The 20,003-nt window shown below is 40.3% G+C and overlaps 1 protein-coding gene across 3 annotated transcripts in view; it reads right to left on the reverse strand.

The window, feature by feature from the left end:
* Positions 1 to 20,003, reverse strand: part of PLEKHA3 (pleckstrin homology domain containing A3) — an 83,938-nt gene that overhangs the window by 62,458 nt on the left and 1,477 nt on the right. For 2 of the 3 annotated variants that reach the window (XR_009186540.2, XM_058300573.2), the window contains exons 1-5: positions 19,118 to 19,307; positions 14,114 to 14,230; positions 5,449 to 5,604; positions 3,443 to 3,579; positions 1,591 to 1,755 (exon numbers count right to left, since the gene is read on the reverse strand). Coding sequence is in view for 2 of the 3 variants with exons in the window: in XM_058300573.2 (XP_058156556.1) it covers positions 1,591 to 1,755; positions 3,443 to 3,579; positions 5,449 to 5,604; positions 14,114 to 14,230; positions 19,118 to 19,157 (615 nt within the window). In the remaining variant the exon portion in view is untranslated. Of the gene's footprint in view, positions 1 to 1,590; positions 1,756 to 3,442; positions 3,580 to 5,448; positions 5,605 to 14,113; positions 14,231 to 19,117; positions 19,308 to 20,003 lie in introns of those variants that run through there. The other variant, XM_058300575.2, reaches the window with a different exon arrangement.

Below are 20,003 nucleotides of genomic sequence, written 5' to 3' on the forward strand. Positions count from 1 at the left end.
TAAACCTTTAAACTAAAACCCAGAAAAACAACAAACCACTTTTATATCAACCCCATGAAAACAGGACTATGTGTACACCTCAAAAGACCACCTTTTTGGTTCAACTTTGTACCTTACTTTAACAGTTCTCAGAATATCTATAATTGTACCAAAAACAATATTGTCAACCTATGTTCTACTGAACCCCACAGGCCTGTGCGATGTTCAAAAACAAAAAGGGTTCAACTGTCAAATAAACTTCAACACAGGGAAGCGGACTTGGCCCAGAGGATAGGGCGTCCGTCTACCACATGGGAGGTCCGCGGTTCAAACCCCGGGCCTCCTTGACCCGTGTGGAGCTGGCCCATGCGCAGTGCTGATGCGCGCAAGGAGTGCCATGCCACGCAGGGGTGCCCCCCTGCATAAGAGAGCCACACACACAAGGAGTGCGCCCCGTAAGGAGAGCTGCCCAGCGTGAAAGAAAGTGCAGCCTGCCCAGGAATGGCGCAACACACACGGAGAGTTGACACAGCAAGATGATGCAACAACAACAACAAAAAGAAACATAGATTCCTGTGCCGCTGATAACAACAGAAGCAGACAAAAAGAACACCCAGCAAATGGACACAGAGAACAGACAACTGGGGCGGGGGGAGATAAATAAATAAAATAAGTCTTAAAAAAAAAAACTTGAACACATTACCTCTCTCTTTCAGAGACTCACAATACATATTAGCATAAAAGATGCTCTGAGAGTCCTAAGACAAAGAAGCCAATTCACTTAAGTTAACCTAGTGCATCCCAAATAATCTGACCCTAAGACTCTTTTCTTTATAGTATACCTGTCTTGAATAACACTAATAGCTCATCATACACTGCTTAGAAAACAATGATCCAAATTAATTTAGGTAATAATCTTTACTAAATCTCATACAGCTCAACTTGTTGTGGAGGGCATGAGATAAAAACATTTAAGGTCTCATCAAACCTTATTTCACCCCAAGTTTCCCACAGCATGCTAAGGTAAGTTTATTAGCTTGGAAAGAACAAATAATCCACCAACCCCAGCAAAAAGAGTACTTGTTGTTCCATGGTAATCAGGAGGTAAGAACCTAACATTAAGCACCTACACCGACAGCATATCAGACCCTTTGCAATGAACCTCTGATGTAGACACTCAACCCCTTCATTTTACAGATGAAGAAACTGACATCCAGAGAGATTAAGTAACTTGCCTACTTGGATACACATGGTAGGTAGGGTTCAAATCCAGATGCTGATTGTTGTTATGTTTTACGAAGTAGAATAGCGCTCCCCAATCTTATGTGTGTCACAGCACACAAAGACAATTACAGTATTTTTCTGGCACACAGGGGTCAATGAGTGAAGCAGCTAACAGGCAGGCCTATACAGCCCCTCCGAGGGGGAGTGGATCAGGACTATGATACATAAATGCTGAGCTCGCCAGGAGAGAAGCGCCAATGCAAAACTTGAGTGCATGAGAAAAATTTAACCTGTTGGCTATTTGCCTACTGCCTGTTACCACCCTTAAAAACAAAAACAAAACAAACCCACATATAATCTCACTGGAAGAAAATAAGAAGTTCCTACCATTTGAACAGGGGAAGGTGATACAGGAGAAACTAAGGGATCCGGATGGGGCAGTTGAAACATCTCAGGTTTAAACTTGGCATTTGCTATCTTCACACAGTCCTCAAGTGTTGTGATGAATGTATTACAGGTGGCACTAAGCAAAGAGGAGGCTTCATTCATGTTCTGAAAAATTATGCATACACACACACAATTGAATAGACAAATCAATTTGGTGACATCATATACAACTTTATAGGCAAGTAATGAAACGTTATTTCCATTGGACATATCACTATGTTCAAGTTTATTTAAAATACACTACTTTGGAAAATTAAAGACACATAATAGTAAGAAATGTCAGTCTCTTTGGTCAACAATGTATGGGTTCCAAGAAAAATACAAGACTTGCGTTTAAACCAAATAACATACTGAAAAACTGAACAAAAATGCATCTACCTTAGATAACCATAATCTATAGGTAATTTTCTAACCACCAACACATAGTATAATATAATCAGAGTTCCAAAGGTGGTCACAGGCAGTGGAAAACCCTGAGAACATAGTGGCACAATTCATTCTCCCACTTATTCTTTGGCAGAATAAAAATTCCCATTTTGTTTAGAACAGAAATGTCCTGACCCTGGAGGATGAATACAGACTGGCATAAACTATTCCTTGCCCTTGTGCCAAAGACTCATTTTTCCTAGGTTCCAGCCAAAACCAGGAAAATCTGCTAGAGAGTTGATGGGGATTTTTGTTCCCTGCTTTAAATTGAGAAGGTTTCTTTCCACCCTTGCCACCCTTTGCCTTCTGCCTCTGTATGACCTTGGCAGTCACCTTGAAGCCAATCACCAAGCATGGCAGAGTGGAAGGATGAAAAAAGCTTAGCTACCTCATGCTGTCACTGAGCTGCTGAAGCAAAAGTGAGAGCCTCTACCTATAGAGAACTTGTAAAACCATGAGTATCCTCAGGATTCAGTGGCTATTAAGTCTGGTTTTCTGTTACCTACAGGCAAATGCAGCCTACCTCACACAAAATTCCTACTCAAAAGCAAAGGTCACAGGACAGACAGGAAAATTTCTTCTCCCATTTCTCCAAAGTTAAGAAAAAGGGGTTAAGGAACCATGCTGGCCTTTCACCAGAAAGCAGGGGGACTATTTTACCAGAAAGTGAACCTACTTCTTACCCTGGCCCTACTTTTGAATGTTGATCTGAGAAGAATTTTTTAAAAGTTATTTCATAAAGCTAAGTAATCAACTCTCAGGAACTGAAACTGGAACCTTATTGTCAAATGAAAGGAAATTGCAATTATTCAATGAATTCAGGCAGTCGGCCTGGAGAACAGAACTGGGAATGTTTCTTGCCAATTCCAATCCCCAATTTACAAGACTGGCTGTAAAGAGAGGCCTGGATTTCCTGGAGAAATGTGCTACTTCTTGCTTTACCCTGGTTGTACTAATAAAACCCAGAGGATACCTTAGATTTCCAGAAAGTCTGCAGTAGAGAGAGCTCAGAATAGCTAAAAAACTCATTTGAGCAAAGCCAATGTGGCTCAACCAACTGGGCTCCTGTCTACCATATAGATTCTGTGAACCCAGGGCCTCCTAGGTTCTGACAGCCCATGCCTGCAGAGAGCTGGTACAGCAAGATGATGCAACAAAGGGAGACAAGCAGACATAGAAGAACACACAGCAAACGGACACAGAGCAGACATCAAGCAAGCTGCATGGGGTAGGGATAAATTTTTTTAAAAATCTTAAAAAAAAAACCTCATTTTAAAAATGCTCCTCTGTCATCTAATGGGAAGAATCTCATCCGGTAGTGTACTACAAAGCATAAGCAGACTTGAAGGGATCATTTTTGCTCTACCTCCACACTGGAAGATGAATGACTCTCATCATGGTGAACAAACTCTTGGATTGTATGAACTTGCTGCATTAGGAGGTCACAGTAGAGGCGGAGTTCAGACATTTTGGTTTTCAGAGATTCACTGGTTTCACTTATTTCTGAAAGCAACATATATATATGTTCAATTAAACTTTCTCCCTATTCTTTGAGTAATAAAACAAAATGGGATCATAAAGAAAAGACAATAAAGACAAATACCTATGGATTAAGAGATGTGAGACCTTGTAAATTACATACAAGAGCCCTGAGAAAAATCAGCTTCTCTTTAAATAATCAGAAATAAAAATAACAGTCCTATGTTTGCCATGAACTTTAGGTAGGTTAATTTCCATAGACATGGAGAGCAAAAGACCACTGCATGTTTAATGCAGGATATTTCCATTCCATTACTGATCCATTCCATTACTCATTGTCTTTCATTTGCAAAGTGCTTGTATTTCTTCTTTTGTGAATTGGCTTTTCTTGTCCTTTACCCATTTTTCTAGTCATGATGGTTGATTACTCTGCTCCCTCTGGAACCTGGACCAGGGATCCGCACTAGGTGCGATGCCAGTTCTTTGCCAAGCTAGCAACGGGATTAAGAAGGGGCCAGACCAAGGTGTCATGAGCTCCTACTGCTCTTAAGTGGCTTTTTCTTGATTCTACACTTTGTTACTGCAGTCCTTAGTTTATTGGAGCTTTTAGAAAGATGTTTCTACCAGTTTTAATTGGTTGTTCAAAGTTTCTATAGGGGGACAGAGTCTTGAAGGATCTCAATCAACCTCCTTAATGGGAGAATGCCGCAGTTTTGTTTATTGTATGTTTTAATTTTTGTGTAGTTAAAACTATAGTCTATAAATATTCATTTATTTTTCCCCTTTCATGGTTTCATTTTCTCACTGCACTACTTCCAGAAATTTTTTACTAAGAGTTTGCTTTGTTCTCTTTCATATCTCTAGGCACACTAAACCGCAGCCATAATTTCAGCTATTTATCGGACAATTCTTTCTAAACTAGAAGTTTTAGCAACAGTGAAAGGAAAAAGCACACACAGGAGATTCTGGTGCTTCTCCATAATCACTGAGCTAGGCCAGTTGCACTGCTTTGTGGCACTGCTAGCCAGAGTGGACCAAAGCAGCTCTACTGGCCTGTTTCATCTAACCTAATTCAATTTCTACCCCAACCTAAAACCATTTACTCTTATCCTGTCCTGCACCATATTCTATCCATAATGTTCTTTCATATATTTGAAAACTGTTAGAAACTCAATCCTCAGCTTTCATTTTACAAAGCCCATAATTTCATTGCTTTCACTAATTTACAAAACTGCTATTGCTTTTTTAATTATAAAAGTAAAATATGCTCAACAAAAAAATTTGGAAAATAGAAAAAATTTAGAAAAGAAAATCAAACAGCTATCATCTCACTACCCAGATGTGTTACTATTTTTACATTATATCTGCATATAGTTGAACTCACACCATAAAATCATTTGCTTTGCTTTTGAATTTTTATTTAACCTTTTTGAATTGGCAATATATGCTCATGGTAAAGTCAAAAGGTACCAAAGGATATACAAGGAAAAGTAGGTCTCTTTCCCACACATTTACTTTCTAGAGGTAACAACTCAACCACTTCTTATAGAATCTTCCCAGAGCCAGTCAAAACACATATGTAACTTTGAAACCTGTGTCTTTCAATTAACATTCAACATTGGGAGTATTTTCTCACATCATTAAAATTCCTTGTAAACATTTTCTTGGGTAGTTACTCATAAGATATCAGCCTATGGAAGCAATATATAGTTTACTGAACCATTTCCCTAAATATAAACCTTTGCATTGTTGACAAATTTTTTACTATGATCATCTATATGTGCCAATCGTCTATATTTCTATTTCCTTGTGAAAGATTACTAAATGTGGACAAGACATTTATATTTATGTTTAGGAAAATATTTTCATCACAAGGGAAAATTTTATAATTACCTTTTTCTTTCTTAGTCCTAGTATCAGTCAAACAGGCTTTGGAGCTCCCCAGAGCAACCAGCCACCTCTGTCTTTCAGCCGCATTCACCGCTTTCATGTAGAAATGCTGCTCTCCTGGAATGATTAATTCCATTCTTGTGTTGTCTGCTGAATGAACTGTGATAATAAACAAAGGGAAAATACAGTCTTAAACCAAAGTAATTTGGATAGAATCAAATCATCACTCTAAGAGTCTCAGAGAGTTCAGACACTAAAAACAACAAAATAGGATTTGAGATGCAGGCAGTGCCACTCCTATAAGGGTTAGTGGCATCCTCCAAATTACCATTCTCACACATCCTCAGGCTGACAGTGGATTATGAATGAGAAAACAGTGATGAATTAACTACTGAGAGAACCAAGAAATCTCTCTGTTGGGGCCACCTGTGCCACCTTAAATGCATGTGCATTGTCACATTTATCACTCTATACTCACTGATTTCTTTGAAAGCAGAGTTTATGTTTTGGTATCCCCAAGCATGTCTTACATAGATGTCTTACATAGAACCAGCACAAAAAATGATACCTATGGTCACCTTCCATTAGAAGAGTGATTCTCAACTAATGGGTCATATCACAATCACCTGAAAATCAGATTATAAATTTATGATTATATCATGTTCATGGATCAGAAGATTCAATATTGTAAAGAACACAACTTTTGCCTTTGAGCTATAGAGTCAATATAATTCCAATCAAAATTCCCAAAGATATTTGTGAATATTTACAAGCTGATTCTAAAATGTATAAGGAAATGCAAAGGGCCACTAATAGCCAGGTTAATCCTGAAAAAGAACAAAGTTAGAAAGCAAACTATCAGATATTAAGCAGTATAAAGCTGAAGTAAATTAAGACAGTATGATATTAGCATAAGGATAGAAAACCAAGCCAATGAAAGAATATACAGAGTTCAGAAAAAGACACACATATATGGTTTCTTGCTTTGTGACAAAGATATCCCAACAGCACAGGTGGGAAAAAAAGATTGCTCTTTTCAATAAATCATGCTCAGTCAACTGAATATCCATATGGGAAAAAAATGGGATAGCAGACCAAATATAAACCCAAATGTAAAAAGTAAAACAAATCTTTAAGAAGGCAACATACAGGATTTCTTAAGAAAGACACAGTAATTTCTAATCTTCAAAAAAAGTGACAAATTAGATGTCACTGAAGAACTTGTGCTCATCAAAAGATATCATTAACAAAATTAAAAAGCAAACTAAAGAGTACATAGTTACAATACGTATATCCAAAGAATTCATCCAGAATATATAAAGAATATCTACAATCAATGTGAAAAAAGTAGCACAATTTAGAAAATGGACAAAAGACTTGAAAAGGAACTTCAAAAGAGAGGATATTCAAATGGCTAATTATATATATTATAAATATAGTTATAATTATATATATTCTCAACGTCATTTATTGAAAAATACAAGTGATTACAATGCAAATGCAAAATCACAATGAGATACCACTACACACACTAGAAATTTTAAAAATGTAAAAAACTGGTAAGTTTTGACAAGGTTGCAGAACTGGAACCCACAATACTCTGCTGATTGAAGAATAAATTGGAACAACTACTTTGAAAAACTTTGGCATTAAAGCTGAATATATATATATACTCGATGCCTCAGCAATTCTACTATACTCCTAGATACATACCCAACAGAAATGTTTAAATATGTTCAATTAAAATCATGCATAAGAATATTCACAAGTTTACTCATAATAGCTCCACAATGGAAACAATCTGAATATCCATCAATAATAGAATGGTTAGCTAAATTGTGGGACAGTCACACAATGGATTGCCACACAACAAGAATAACTAAACTAATGATATATAGAACATGGATGAGTTTCACAAACATAATGTCAAATGAAAGAAATCAGACACAAAAGAAAATATTGAATCGTTACATTGATACAGTGCTCAAAACAGAAAAACTTAACAAAGGGGACTGAAGTCAGACTAAAGGTTACCTTTGGGGAGATTAATGGCTGAGGAGACAGGAGAGGGGAGGCTTCTGGGAATGATGATAATATCCTAATTCTTGATCTTTGTGGTAGTTAAGCATGTATGTTCACTTCATAAAAATTCATCAAACTGAACTTTTATGATTTTTGCACTTTTCTGTAAGTATATTGTTCTTTAATAAAATTCTTATAGCCACAACCACCTCCCATTAGAAAAGTTGTAATTCTCAAGTAAAGAGGGCATGTCAAAATCACACAGCAAGTATGTGCGTTTTGACGAATCCGTGCTATAGAAAGAGCCCTAGAGTTAGCAAATCTGAGAGGAAGGTAAGGACCAAGTACATAGTTAAAGAATATGCATCCAAGACAGGATGCTCTCTTGTCTTCATGGCTACCTCTTACTAAGAACTTCTAAAAAATGACACAAAATAGCAATTCAATTCTGGAAAATGCAGCATAACGCCTTAGCTGACGCTTCGGTTTAATCTAAATTTTTAAAAACTGCATAGAGTTATAAGATCAGTCTGCAGTACCGGTAGCTACAAGCAAGAGCTCACCATATCAGAGGAAGCAGTTTTCGTGAAAGGCAAACATTCAAGCTACCAAAGACAAATGAGGAAGTTTTATAGAGTTTAATATTCACTACTCTGGTGCTCTAGTTTTTCCTTTAATTCTCTTTGAAGGAGAATTAAAGCCTTTTCATTATTGTTTTACTTGCTCTCATCCTACCTCTTTCCCACACAACCCAACCACACACTAGAAATGAATTAATGATCCATAAAAGCCTTCTTCATAAAAATTACAGCAAATCTATTGAATTATTCATTCCTTGTTTGAAAAAAAGAAAACATTTCTATAACCCAAAAGAGCTTATCTGTGATTCAGAAAAGAACCAGTTTATGACTCTGACATCATATTTTATCAAAATCCTATATAGGATGGGGAAGAGGACTTGGTCCAATTGATAGGGCGTCCGCCTACCACATGGGAGGTCTGCAGTTCAAACCCCAGGCCTTCTTGACCCGTGTGGAGCTGTCCCATGCGCAGCGCTAATGCACGCAAGGAGCGCCATGTCCCCGTGTAGGGGAGTCCCACGCGCAAGGAGTGCACCCCGTAAGGAGAGCCAACCAGCGAGAAAGAAAGTGCAGCCTGCCCAGGAATGGCGCTGCACACACAGAGAGATGACATAACAGGATGACACAACAAAAAGAAACACAGGTTCCCGGTGCCACTGGTAAGGATAGAAGTGGTCACAGAAGAACACACAGCAAATGGACTCAGAGAGCTGACAACTGGGGGGGGGGGGGGGAGGAACGGGGGATGTGGGGGGAAGAAATAAAAATAAAACTTTAAAAAATAAATAAATAAATAGAATGACCGCCAATATGGGGGTCAAGTTACTTAAAAAAACAAAAATCCTATATAGGAGAACCAGCAAGATGGTGGCAGAGTAAGGAGGTCCAAGAGTCAACTCCTGCTACAGGGCAGTTAGCAAACCCCCAGAGCTCTCTGTGCTAGCTGAAGCATCTGTTTGGGGGCTCCAGGAAACCAGAAGAGCATCCTGCACTGTCCCTGAAGGAGTAAGAGAAGACAGCCCATCTGTAGAGAAGACTCATAAGTAGAGCACTCCACGCCCTGGAGACAGGTGCCCATCCTCCACTGGAGCCACAAGCCGCCTGGGGGAGCTGTTCCGTGGCTGGAATTGAAAGACTTCCCCAAAACAGGGGAGGAAGAGACAGTTGGGCATCCATTTCAGCTACTGATGAGTAAATTCAACGAGTTACAGTATAATCTTTAGCCCAGCTGAAGTCTGAGCCTGTCCAAGTCAGAAAGAGGCCGGAAGCCACCATCTTAACTCCATGCCTGGTACAAGGGGAAGCAGGGCAGACTGAAATTCCCAGTGTTGGTGGGGATTGGTTTCTTTCCATCCAGGTCAGACTGCAGCTCTAGCCTAGGCCCCAGTGCCACCGCCGGCAGGGAAGAAGCTACAGGGACCTGCACCAGCCTCTTCGGGAAATTACCAGCCAAGCCGCGGAGGCCAGTGATTATCCTACTCTGGTGGCACTAGCCGCCCCAGGAGCTGTTCTGTGGCTGGAATGGGAAGCTCCATTTCCCGTAAACAGGGGAGGAGGAGACAGCTGGCTGCCGATTTTAGCTACTGAAGGGTAGACTCAGCTGGCTAAGATATAACCCTGGTAACAGCTGGGGAGTGAACCAGCCCAAGTCAGAAAGAGGCCAGTAGCTGCCATTCTGACTCCGACCCCAGCCTGAGGGTAAGCCGGGCTGATTGAAACTCTCAGTGTTAGCAGGAACCAGTTTCTTTCACGCAGATCAGCCTGCAGCCTGCCTAGGCTTCAGCCCCGCCTCTGGCAGGGAGGAGGCTGAGGAACCCTGTACCAACCTATACAGGTAATTGCAAGGAACTTTGGCTGGCATAGACTGAAAATCAGAAGGCTACCAGGGCAACTGCGGTCATCTTGGACCTGCACTGCATAGACTGCTGCCCACACCTGCAGCTCCATCCCCGCCCCAGGCAGGGGAGAAAGGGATGTGAAGCTTCATCAGTCTCTCTGGACAACTGCATTCGAGGCCTGCACTTGGATTATTCCACAAAGCTGTGACTCTCTCCCTACCCCTGGCAAAGGAGAAAGATGGAAGACGCTTCATTGGTCCCTGGCACAATGAGGGCATCTTGAGCCTCCACAGCTTACAGCACCAACTACCTGCTTGGCTCCTACTGTACAACCAGCAAGAGAGAAAGGCTAGGAAACCCTAAACTAAAGAGAAAAACTGCACCCAGAATAAATACTCTAGTAAGCCAGATGTGAAGACATCAACAAAAAATTACAATCCACACCAAGAAACAGGAAGCTATGGCCCAGTTAAAGGAACAAGATAAGCCTCCAGATGACATAAAGGAGGTGAGACAACTAATTATAGATGTTCAAACAAATCTCCTTAATAAATTCAATGAGATGCCTAAAAAGATTAAGGATATTAAGAGGACACTGGATAAGCACAAAGAAGAATTTGAAAACATACACAGAAAAATAGATCTTATGGGAATGAAAGGCTCAATAAATGAAATTTAAAAAACATTGAAATCGTATAATAGCAGATTTGAGGAGGCTGAAGAAAGGATTGGTGAGCTTGAAGAAAATAGCCTCTGAAAGTGAACATACAAAGAAAGATGAAGAAAAAAATGGAAAAAATTGAACAAGGTCTCAGGGAACTAAATGACAGCAAAAGGCATGCAAACATATATGTCATGGGTGTCCCAGAAGAAGAGAAAAGGGGCAGAAGGAATATTTGAAGAAATAATGGTAGAAAATTTCCCAAACCTACTGAAGGACATAGATATCCCTGTCCAAGAAGCACAACGTAATCCCATCCGAAAAAATCCAAATAGACCAACACCAAGACACATACTCATCAGAATGTCAAAGGCCAAAGACAAAGAGAGAATCCTGAGAGCAACGAGAGAAAAGCAATGCATAACATAAAGGGATATTCAATAAGATTAAGTGCTGATTTCTCACCAGAAACCATGGAGGCAAGAAGACAAATATATTTAAGATACTACAAGAGAAAAACTTCCAGCCAAGAATCTTATATCCAGCAAGACTGTCTTTCAAAAATGAAGGCAAAATTAGAATATTCACGGATAAACAGAAACTGAGAGAATTTCTAAGCAAGAGACCAGATTTTCAGGAAATACTAAAGGGTGTGCTAGAGCCTGAAAAGACAGGAGAGAGGGGCCTGGAAGAGAGTCTAGAAATGAAAATTATATCAATAAAAGTAACTAAAAGTGTCAAAAGAGTGGTGAAATTAAATACAACAGCTAAAACTCAAGTAGTCAGGAATAAACTTAACCAATGATGTAAAGCAGTTGTATTCAGAAAACTGCAACTCAATGTTAAAACAAATCAAAAAAGCCCTAAATAACTGGAAGAACATTTCATGGATTGGAAGACTAAATATCATTAAGATGTCAATTCTACTCAAATTGATATGCAGATTTAATGCAGTCCCGATAAAAATTCCACCAGCATTAAAGAAAAAATTGAAAACACAATCATTAAATTTATTTGGAAGGGTAAGGAGTCCTGAATAGCCAGAAACATCATAAAAAGGAAAAGTGAACCCTCATCTCCAGTCATTAAATCATAATATACCTACCTATAGTGGTAAAAACAGCATGATACTAGCCTAAAGACAGATACAATAGACCAATGGAACCAAATTTATGGTTCAGAAACAGACCCTCAAAGGCATGGTCAAGTGATTTTTGACTAGCCTGTCAAAGTCACATGGTTTGGGCAGAACAATCCATTCAACAAAAGGTGCTGAAACAATTGGACAGCCATAGCTGAAAGAAGGAAAAAGGAACCCTATCTCACACTTTATCCAAAAATTAACTCAAAATGGCTCAAAATACTAAAAATAAAAGCAAGAACCATAAAACTTCTAGAAGAAATTATAGGAAAATATCTTCAAGACCTGGTGGTAGGTGGTGGATTCTTAAAGAAGATAAGAGAAGGACTGAGTGGACTACTGATGTTTAATGTATGTAGAAGTTTTAATTAGCTTTACTGTAAAGGTATGGAAATGTATAGAGTAGATGGTAACACACAGTGAGTAACAGCTAGTTTATAAATGGGGATATGACTGAAAATGGTAGTCTAGTTATGTAAATGCCAACTGGCAGAATGCTGGAGAATAATCTAGGAAGTGGATAGCACAGTAAACCAAGAGGTGGGTGAGAATTGTGGCTGATGGTATAGATGCAAGAGTGTCCTTTGCTAGATAGAACAAATGTGTATCATTATGCAGGGTGTTGGGAATGTGGAGAAGCATGGGAAAAATACAGCTGGAGTGACTTATGGACTGTGGTTAGTAGTAATAATAGAATATTCTTGCATCTGCACAAAAGATGTACTGTGTTGTTACTGAGGCAGTATGGAAAATGTGAGCCAAATGTACACTATGGACACGTCATTAATCAGATGATATGATTTTATCTGTAGCAAATGACACACCACATTGTGGTATGTTGATGGAGGGGTGTTGTTTGGGAATTCTGCACATGTGCATGATTGTTTTATAAGTTTATAGCTTCTGTCATAAAAAAATACATATTTAAAAATAAAAATAGGGTGGGTTGGGGAAAAAAAGCACACCAAACATAAGATAAGGACTATGATTAGTAGTACAATTTTGACAGTGTTCTTTCATAGTTTATAACAAACATCTCATGACAATGCAAGGTGTTGATGGAGGGTTGATGTATGGGACCCCTGTATGATGTTATGCATGTTTGCTTTGTAAGTTCACAACTTTTGCTATACACTTAATTGTTTATGTATGTTTATATATAAATGATATAAAGATAATAATAGGATTGGTTAGGGAAAAAATACTTGTTTAGTAGTAATATTTTGACAATGTTCTTTAATTATTATTTAAAAAGGTTTAAAAACACTTTAAGTTATTGGTGGTAGGGTGAGATGTTATATATGTTTGTTCGATGCTATATATGTTTGTTTTGTAAGTCCACAACTATTATACACTTTTTATGTATGATTATATATGAGTGATATATTTCAATAAATTTTTTTTAAAAACCCTATATAATCAGCAGTGCTAATATATGGGTAAGATAGTGGTTGAAAAGGAAAGTCTAAGGTCAAATATTACTAAAAGGAAAGCTAAAAAAAGGAAATGTGGGATTGTATAGCATAGTGAACCCACTTGTAGAAAATAAGTATGGTTAATAGCACATTTATAAGAATGTTTTCCTCTGAACCTGAACAAATGTATGTTAATGGTACAAAATGTAAATAATAGGATGCTCTTTGGGTAAAAATACAACCAAAGCAAACTACGGACCAAAGGGTATAGTATTATATTAATATTCTTATATCAATAGTAAGTAAAAAAGGGAAGTATGCTAAGTGAAAGAATCTAAACACAAAGTGTAATACATATTGCTTGTCTCCATCTATACAAAACAAATACAAATAAATTTTTGTAAAGATGGAAAAGGAGTAGCAGTTATGTATGGCAGGGGAAGGATAAAGAGATTGAGAGGTGACTATTAGGGATAAAGCGTTTTTCTTCTTGGAGTAAAGAAAATGCTCTAATATTGATTGCAGTGATAAATGCACAACTCTGCGATTATAGCAAATGTCTGATTGTACACTTTAGATGATTTTATGGTTTCTGAACATGTTTCAATAAAATTGATTAAAAGTAAAAAGAAAAAAGAAAAAAAGAAAAAAGCCTACAGGACTGATCCTATTATCTCCGTCACTCAACGTCTAATCTTTACAACTTCTTTCCACAACAAGAGAACACTTGTAGACTCAGCATGTATACAAGCACCCACCATAGGCTTTGAACTTTTCACATTCAAACTAGAAGATAGCACAAGTATTATGAATTTCAATTCAAGGCACATTTATAGAGAGAAATAATTGTGTGAAATAAAGAAAACGCTAAATGTCGTTCCTGGTCGCTAAGGATATAAAGATTTAGAACATCCCTAAAATTGGCGAGAAATGTTTTCTTCCTCGTTTGAAGTTTGTAGAACTCTTTAGTACATAACTTCAAATTCTTATGAACTTATATATTCACTTACCTTTAATTTCACAAACTGCCATCTTTATACTTCCTTTGCTTCCTTTACAAACATCATCCTGTGAATCATAGTAGGACAGGATTCCATTATCTAAAACAAACCAACGAGGCTGCCAACCTACAAAGATCATAAATAACAAGGGTTAAAAAGAAATAGGCAGCGGACTTGGCCCAGTGGTTAGGGCCTCCATCTACCACATGGGAGGTCTGCGGTTCAAACCCCGGGCCTCCTTGACTCGTGTGCAGCTGGCCCATGTGCACTGCTGATGCATGCAAGGAGTGCCGTGCCACGCAGGGTTGTCCCCCGTGTAGGGGAGCCCCACGCGCAAGGAGTGCGCCCTGTAAGGAGAGCCGCACAGCGCGAAAGAAAGTGCAGCCTGCCCAGGAATGGTGCCGCACACACGGAGAGCTGACACAAGATGACACAACAAAAAGAAACTCAGATTCCCGTGCTGCTGACAACAACAGAAGCAGACAAAGAAGACGCAGCAAATAGACACAGAGAAGAGACAACCGGAGTTGGGGGGGGGGGGGAAGGAAGAGAAATAAATAAAAAATAAAAAAAGAAATCACTTTTACCACATAGAAAACTATAAGTTCAAAACTTGCCATCCACATTATTTCTTGGCTCTAAAACGTTCTGACAAAATTTTCATGTGCAAGTCTTATCCCCAAACGTTCTTTAATCAATCTCCACTTTGTTGGAAGAGATTTATGGAGAAATCTCTAGCTCGGAAGTATGGAGAGTAATACCTTTATTATGGTTCATAACCTTCTCATTAATTGACCCATCCTTAATAATAACCCTACACAGGATACAACATAACTCTGCTCTTTTCCTAAAGAGAATAGACTTGGGGATACAACGCAATGGAAAAAGTACAGAAGACATGGATTGTAGTCCCAGCTCCACTAACATTGTTTAGCTGAACAAACTGGGGCAAATCTTTTCATTTCAATAAATCTCTAGAACTTCCAGTCTCCAAAATGAGTAAGTTGAGCCAGATGACGTCTCAGGTGCTCCCCAGCCCTCTAGTTCCATGTGGCTTTCCCTTCCTTTATAAAATGCATTGCCTAAGTAAAGTCCCTTGCACAAAGTGAGTTCAAATGAATTCCAGTCCCTTTCATAGAAAACAAATACCCAATGGGGAGAGCATGGATTCTTCCCCCTTCCCTGCTCTGCTGTTACAGAGCTAGGACAGAAGCTGCTAGGAACTGAAAGCATTCATTTAATTAAATATTTATTCAGAAACTAGCACACACAAAACTACCCCAGACTTGGCTCCAAGACAAACCTAATGACTTCCCTCAGCACTAACTCCCACTTCTCCTGCAAGTCAAACTCAGTGTTCACTAGAATCTTATCAAGCATGCTGCTAATCTGTAACAGTTCACTGACTAATAACACAGTGACCACGCTAGAAGCAGTGCTACTGTCCTTGTTCTTTCTGTGACCATTAAATCACAACTGAGCACAAGTGTTAAGGGCTAAACTGTGCCACTTTTAAAATCATGGGTGTTCAAAATCCTGGTCACTTTAACCATAGCCTGTTGTATGATTAGTCAATTCATTGTTTCCAGGGCCGACAGTACCTAGAACAGTGGCATCTAGGTAAATCTTACTTACACCCTGACACAGACCCCAGCTTACCTCCCCAAAAGACTTTACCTGTAACACTTCTGAAATGACAATCCTGAATCACCATAGAAAGGTTAAATTCCATTTAAACACTACCCTATTTAAGAAAGCAGGGAATGTTACAGCACAGGTCAGAAAGATGGATATCCAAAATAATTAAGGGAAGCGGACTTCGCCCAATGGATAGGGCATCTGTCTACCACATGGGAGGTCCGCGGTTCAAACCCTGGGCCTCCTTGACCCATGTGGAGCTGGCCCATGTGCAACGCTGATTCACGCAAGGAGTGCCCTGCGACGCAGGGGTGTCCCCCGTGTAGGGGAGCCCCACGCGTAAGGAGTAGCCCTGTAAGGAGAGCCGCTGAGCACGAGAAAGAAAGTGTAGCCTGCCCAGGAATGGCGCTGCACACACAGAGAGCCGACACAAGATGATTCAACAAAAAGAAACACAGATTCCCGTGCCACTGACAACAACAGATGCGGACAAAGAACACACAGCAAATGGACACAGAAAACAGACAACTGGGGGAGGGGGAAGGGGAGAGAAATAAATAAAATAAATCTTAAAAAAAAAAATAATTAAAAGAAACACAAGTTTCAGGTGCCTGAAAATTCATTTTTATAAAACACTGTTCCCTAATCTACCTAGTAAATTAGAAGGTAAATTCTTTTAGGACATGGACTTTATCTTGTTCATCACTGCATTCCCAACCCTAGTATGATTCTAAAAGAAAGGATTTCTTGAGTGATTGAACAAATAAATGAATGAATGACAGAAAAGTCAGATATTGCATGTTATCCATGAGAATACATATATATAGCATATCCATGAGACTATATTGTATTAAGCAAGCATAGAAATGATGAAAATATTATCTTTCCAATCACCAATACACCTTTGTAAACAAATTATAAGCAAGGTGTGGTGAAAACACACTCCTGCACCCCAGGTCCTTGTACCTAAAGGACAAACTGTGACTTCACAAGACTGTTTTATTGTGACTCAATATCTTTTCTTTTTTGAGATACCAGGAGCCGGGGATTGAATCTAGACCCTCGTAAGTGGGAAGCCTGTGCTCAACCAATGAGCCACATAGGCCTCCCTGAATGGTTCTTTCGTTTGTTTTGCTTGTTGTTTGTTTCATTGGTTGTTTTTTTTTTTTTTTGGAGGCTCGTGGAACAAACCAGGGACCTCCCATGTGGGAAGTATACACTCAGTCAGTCGCTTGAGCTATATCTCTATATCTGCTTCCCTTGACTCAGTATCTTTTTAAAAACAAAAACTGAGCAAAATGACTCATTCAGAATTTGTAACAACCTGAAAGGTGGTCATAGTTGAATATATTAATCTGATCAAGCCTATTAATTATCTCTACACTTTTAAAGAAATATTTAACAAAACAACTCTAATTGATTCACACATTTATAGGGTAGCTTCTGCAGTGCGTTCATCTTTTATATGAATTCAGAGATTAACAGAGATCTCAGGATAATTACAACAACATTTTGTTCACACTTTCTCCATGCCAGGTACTAGAAGTGCATTAGGGGATAAATTCAATAGATATTCCCTTTCTAAAGTTCATTTTTTAAAAACACATTCTTTTTATCTCAAACTACCAAATGTTACCAAAATCCTATTCTCTCCTAAGGACTTTCAGATAACACTGTCATTAAATTAAAAGGTTTCTTAAAGCTCATTTAGTATGAACAGCTGCTCATCATTCTGATTTAAGAGGAACTGAAGTAATCAGCATGCCATAGAGCCAATTTTAAATTTTTAAAATGGAATTTTTCCAAACAAAAGGTTTCATTTCGGCATGCTTCTTACGTAGCAAACTAGCAATTAAATGCTCTGCAAGGACTGAAACCTAAAGCACATGTGGTTAAAAGCTCAAGCAGCTGGTACTCGGTGCCACAGGAGCTGAGGAAAACTGCCACCATCTCAGTTATTTTGCTCTGGGCTATGCAAAAGTGGTGTTTCCAGCATTATCTCTAGGGATAGTGGGCTTAAAAACTTTTGCAAGGAGATGATTATTTGCAAGTCAAAGCATGGAAACTACCTCTTATAGTTAATACAATACCTCAACTAAACAGTTCTCACAACTGTCCAAATGAAAATGCTTGTATTTTATACTTTAAAAATTAGCCTTATTAAAAAAATTGTTTCCTGTTAAAACATAATTTATAGAAACAACTTGTTTTGGTACAAACAAAATAAAACACCTATGTCTAATAAATGTTAAAACATTGCTGCTATAAATCTGGCTTTAGCGTTGCAATTAATCAAAAAACCAGGAGCAACTGTAGTTCAGCACCTTGGGCTTAAAGAGAAGCACCTGTGCAGACTTTGCACAAGGTCAGGCAGATCAGGTGAACAAAATTTAAGTGTACCCTACAAAGTATTAAGGGGTTGGCACAGAGTAAATAAGAGGGAAGCAAGTCAAGAATTGCCTAATAAAGCATCAGCTGGACCTAAAAGTCTCCTATTTAAATTTATTTAAAACCTATTCTCCTGCCTCTAATCTGGTATCATCAAATTCTGGAGTCGGAAGGCAGACAGAGATCCTGAGTGAATAACAGCCCTTACTCTGGATTGATGGCAGAGTTGAGACAACTCAGATCAAAGGTCCTTGTAATAAACAGGCTGTAGGTATCATGGAATTAGGCCCTCTCTGTACCTGCTGATTTCACTCTTCTCCAGAAACAGGTAATTCTTCCTTCGTACCCACTTCCATGGGTGAAAATGACTTGTCTGCTCCTCTTAGGTATATTGCACTTTCTTCCACTATTCTCACGCGCTTACCTGAATCCAGTACTTAGTGTTCCCTCACTGACAACCAAAAGCTAAGAATTTTATCTGGAGACAGCTTCCGAAATCATGATTGTTAAACTGTGACAATGAGAAAACGTTTTTAAATAAACACTGTGTGGCTAATAAAAATAGAAAAGATTTCTTAAAAGTAAACATTGATCTTAAAAGGTCCATTCCAGTCCAATACCCCTACAACTCAGATAACAAAATGCTCAATACTGTGTGAATAAAGACGATGATCTAAACACATTAGGGTGACTGGCAGTTGTTTCGGAAGCTACAGGAGACATAAAGAAGTATCGTTACACCGCAAAGAAGTGGTCAGGGCACGTCCCACCCTCGGTTATGTACACAGTCCCAAGCTCGTTCCTGCGGAGGCCGGATGGTCTCTACAAGGGTCAAAGAGAAGGATTACACCCTAACACAGAGCGGACCGGATTCGTTATAAGGGTCACCGCAGCGCAAGCGGAGGCATGGGGAACCTCTGACTCGCGTTCTCCGCAGCTCCTTCACCTCCCCGTCCCGCCCCCCGCTCCCCGAGCCCTTACTTATACCTGTGAGATAGTTGGTCCACTTGTACAGAACCCCCTCCATGCTTCAGAGCCCGGCGCCGCGCATCCTCCTGACCCGGCTCCCGCCGCGGTGATAGGGAAGGCGCAGAGCCTAGGCCAGCCCTTCCAGGCCCGCCCGGGCCCCGCCCCGGGCGCCCCAGGCCTGCACCCGGCCGCCCGCAGCCCGCGCGCGCCGCCGCCAAGTGGCGGCGCTTAGAGGCCCAGACGGCGCGCGCCGCGCGGAGCTCGGGGTCTGCGACGTGCGAGCTCCGGCATCTCCGCACGAGTCGCAGCGGTAGCGGCGGTGACTACAGCGCGGCCGAAGCCGGCCTCCCTCTCGCGCGTCCGCAGCCCGGGTTCTGCCTCGCGCACCCCAGCCTTCCCTCCTCCTGGCCGGCCTTCCTTCCCCCGGGCTCCCCGTTTGTTTTCATTGACCCCGACGTCGCTTTCACTTCCTGGATGAAAGGGGCCGGCTCGTCCGGTGAAACCCCTCCCCGGCGGCGGGGCTGGCGCACGGCGCGGGGCCTGAGGCCTCTCCGCAGGCCTGCAGGCTGCGCCAACCGGGCTCGACCTCCTTGGCGTGCAGCCCTCCGTCTCCTCTTCCAGCCTCCCGCCAGCCGCCGGCGGCCCGGGCCTCCCAGCCTCCCACCCCCAGGGCCTAGGCCTCCGGGCCCAGGACCCGGGGACTCGCGCCCCACGACGCGCCGTCCCCGGGACGGACACGAGGATGCACTCTCCGCGCACTCGTCCTGCCGGCAGTCGCTTAGGCCTCTCGCGTTTTCGTAGAGCTGAGCCTCATGTCTTTTGGTAATTGTTTTTTCTTAAATAAAAGACTTCCTATTTATGTTTCCCCCGTATTGCAGTCACATTTTGGCGACCAAGAAATTAT

This window comes from Dasypus novemcinctus, chromosome 7, assembly GCF_030445035.2.
Source record: "Dasypus novemcinctus isolate mDasNov1 chromosome 7, mDasNov1.1.hap2, whole genome shotgun sequence".
Classification (NCBI taxonomy): domain Eukaryota; kingdom Metazoa; phylum Chordata; class Mammalia; order Cingulata; family Dasypodidae; genus Dasypus; species Dasypus novemcinctus.